Below are 2,500 nucleotides of genomic sequence, written 5' to 3' on the forward strand. Positions count from 1 at the left end.
TTCTCGTACTTGCTCAACCCTTCGGCATAATTACAAGACATTTTGCACAGAATTAGAAGGGAATCACACAGGGTTCTGCTCTTGTTTGTGTCTCGACGCCGCCACTGTAAACACACAGGGCTCGTTCGAAAGTTTTTGGTCGGGGTATTATTCTATTTTCGGGGTTTGATTTTCGTTATTAGGATGGTTCTTTCTTTCTCTTAGGGGATTAAGTTAGGATTATTTTTTTCTATATAGGATTGATGATATGTTTGACTTTGTGTCTTCTCGTAATGGGTATGGTTTATGGTTTGAAGGATATTTTTTTACGATACCAAAATCTCTCGGATGCACCCATGCCATTCTCGATATTCCTAGCGTACGATAATTTCCATAGGCATACGATAACTCTCGAATTTCGCATAGATACGTGCTTTATGTAATTCATTTTGGTATCAAATATTGATCAATTTCCTCTCTTGATCATATCTCCCCCCTCGGACGTGTATAAGGTTAACTTGGTTAAATTTTGCGCGGAAACAAAATTGAATTCCTGTAACTAAAAGCACGAATGATTAGTGACTTTAATTTGCGAAAATCAATGACAAGTTAACTCCCATGTCATGGTTCACTGTCAGTTTTTTGCAATATTTCAATAGAAATAGCTCCACTTGATACATCTTCGGTATAGAATGGCGATATACGACATTCGCAGTAATCGGGTTTGCTTGTCAGTAAATAGCCATTTTGTTTTATTCACGCAACCCTTTCTTGCAATAATAATTAATATCTGTGGCTCAATATGTCTCCTTTATAGAGTTTTTTTTTTTTTTTAGGTTTAGTTTATATTTTCCTTTTATTGAGTAATGAAAGAACAATTAGGAGTTCTTTCCTAATGAAGCAGTCTTACGTAATTGTTGTCATGAATTTTTTGCTGAATTTTGAATTTTTGTTACGTGGTTGTGTCTGCATCATAAAAAATGAGTAAAGCAAGTCATATAATTATACTTTGCATCTCGTAATACCAATAAAAAACACTTAAATTAACCGATCTCTTAAGATAATTACAGGTGTCTCCAGCCACATAGATAAGCTGACTCAAGTTAGCAAAAAAAAAAAAAAAATCTTTACAATTTTCTCATACAATTGGATGGATCTTAATAATACCGACTGAACTAAGGACATTTAAGGAATATAAATATCAGTGCAGGGTTGAAATTAATATAAGATAGAGGACCGCACGGCTTAGGTTACACCAAGCATTACTTTGCAAGAGCGTGAGGCAGTATTTTATCCCCCTCTTTTTGCGTTTCCAAAGGTCTTATCTATATATAATGCCTATCCAATTAAAGACGACATTAAAAAAAAAAGAGAAACCGCAAATAATATCGATTCAACAGCCATTCCAACTAACATTGGTCGTCAGATATTTCGACATCTACAGGTCGTGAAAATACATCACAATCACATTACAAAGCTGTTTTATATTCATATTACAAGATCCAATAGCACGTTTTATTTTAAGTAATTTCCTTAAGGACGTGTTGGTGTAGTTATTTTCTGTACAGGAATACGAAATTTAAATGGAGAAGGTGAAGACGATGGCCGTTATCAGAGACGACCCTGTGTGGAGGAGGTCTGTGGGACGACCAAGGAAGTCGTAGCTGGGGTGACTTGGTCAAACTTGCCATGAGGAAAGAGGGATGAGGCCGTTCTCCTGTCCTGGCCGTCCCCCTATCCTGGCCCTTCCCCTGTCCTGGCCCTTCCCCTGTCCTGGCCCTTCCCCTGTCCTGGCCCTTCCCCTGTCCTGGCCGTCCCCCTGTCCTGGCCGTTCCCCTGTCCTGGCCCTTCCCCTGTCCTGGCCGTCCCCCTGTCCTGGCCCTTCCCCTGTCCTGGCCCTTCCCCTGTCCTGGCCCTTCCCCTGTCCTGTCCTGGCCCTTCCCCTGTCCTGGCCCTTCCCCTGTCCTGGCCGTTCCCCTGTCCTGGCCCTTCCCCTGTCCTGTCCGTTCCCCTGTCCTGGCCCTTCCCCTGTCCTGGCCCTTCCCCTGTCCTGGCCCTTCCCCTGTCCTGGCCGTCCCCCTGTCCTGGCCCTTCCCCTGTCCTGGCCCTTCCCCTGTCCTGGCCCTTCCCCTGTCCTGGCCCTTCCCCTGTCCTGGCCCTTCCCCTGTCCTGGCCCTTCCCCTGTCCTGGCCCTTCCCCTGTCCTGGCCCTTCCCCTGTCCTGTCCGTTCCCCTGTCCTGGCCCTTCCCCTGTCCTGTCCGTTCCCCTGTCCTGGCCCTTCCCCTGTCCTGTCCGTTCCCCTGTCCTGGCCCTTCCCCTGTCCTGGCCGTCCCCCTGTCCTGGCCCTTCCCCTGTCCTGGCCCTTCCCCTGTCCTGGCCCTTCCCCTGTCCTGGCCCTTCCCCTGTCCTGGCCGTCCCCCTGTCCTGGCCCTTCCCCTGTCCTGGCCGTCCCCCTGTCCTGGCCCTTCCCCTGTCCTGGCCCTTCCCCTGTCCCTGCAGGCCCTTCCCAGAGGGATATTCA

General features: G+C 46.9%; 1 protein-coding gene across 1 annotated transcript in view; it reads right to left on the reverse strand.

The window, feature by feature from the left end:
* Sirt6 (sirtuin 6) overlaps window positions 1-1,097 on the reverse strand; it is an 11,883-nt gene extending 10,786 nt beyond the window's left edge. The window contains exon 1 of the mRNA XM_086535877.1: window positions 1-1,097. This exon is cut by the window's left edge and continues 25 nt beyond it. Coding sequence (XP_086392003.1) covers window positions 1-41 — 41 coding nt within the window. The 5' untranslated portion in view covers window positions 42-1,097.
* Between the last annotated feature and the right edge of the window lie 1,403 nt (window positions 1,098-2,500).

The sequence above is a fragment of the Penaeus japonicus genome, unplaced genomic scaffold (genome assembly GCF_977035675.1).
Source record: "Penaeus japonicus unplaced genomic scaffold, GWHDUDI00000001_assembly GWHDUDI00000004, whole genome shotgun sequence".
Taxonomy (NCBI): domain Eukaryota; kingdom Metazoa; phylum Arthropoda; class Malacostraca; order Decapoda; family Penaeidae; genus Penaeus; species Penaeus japonicus.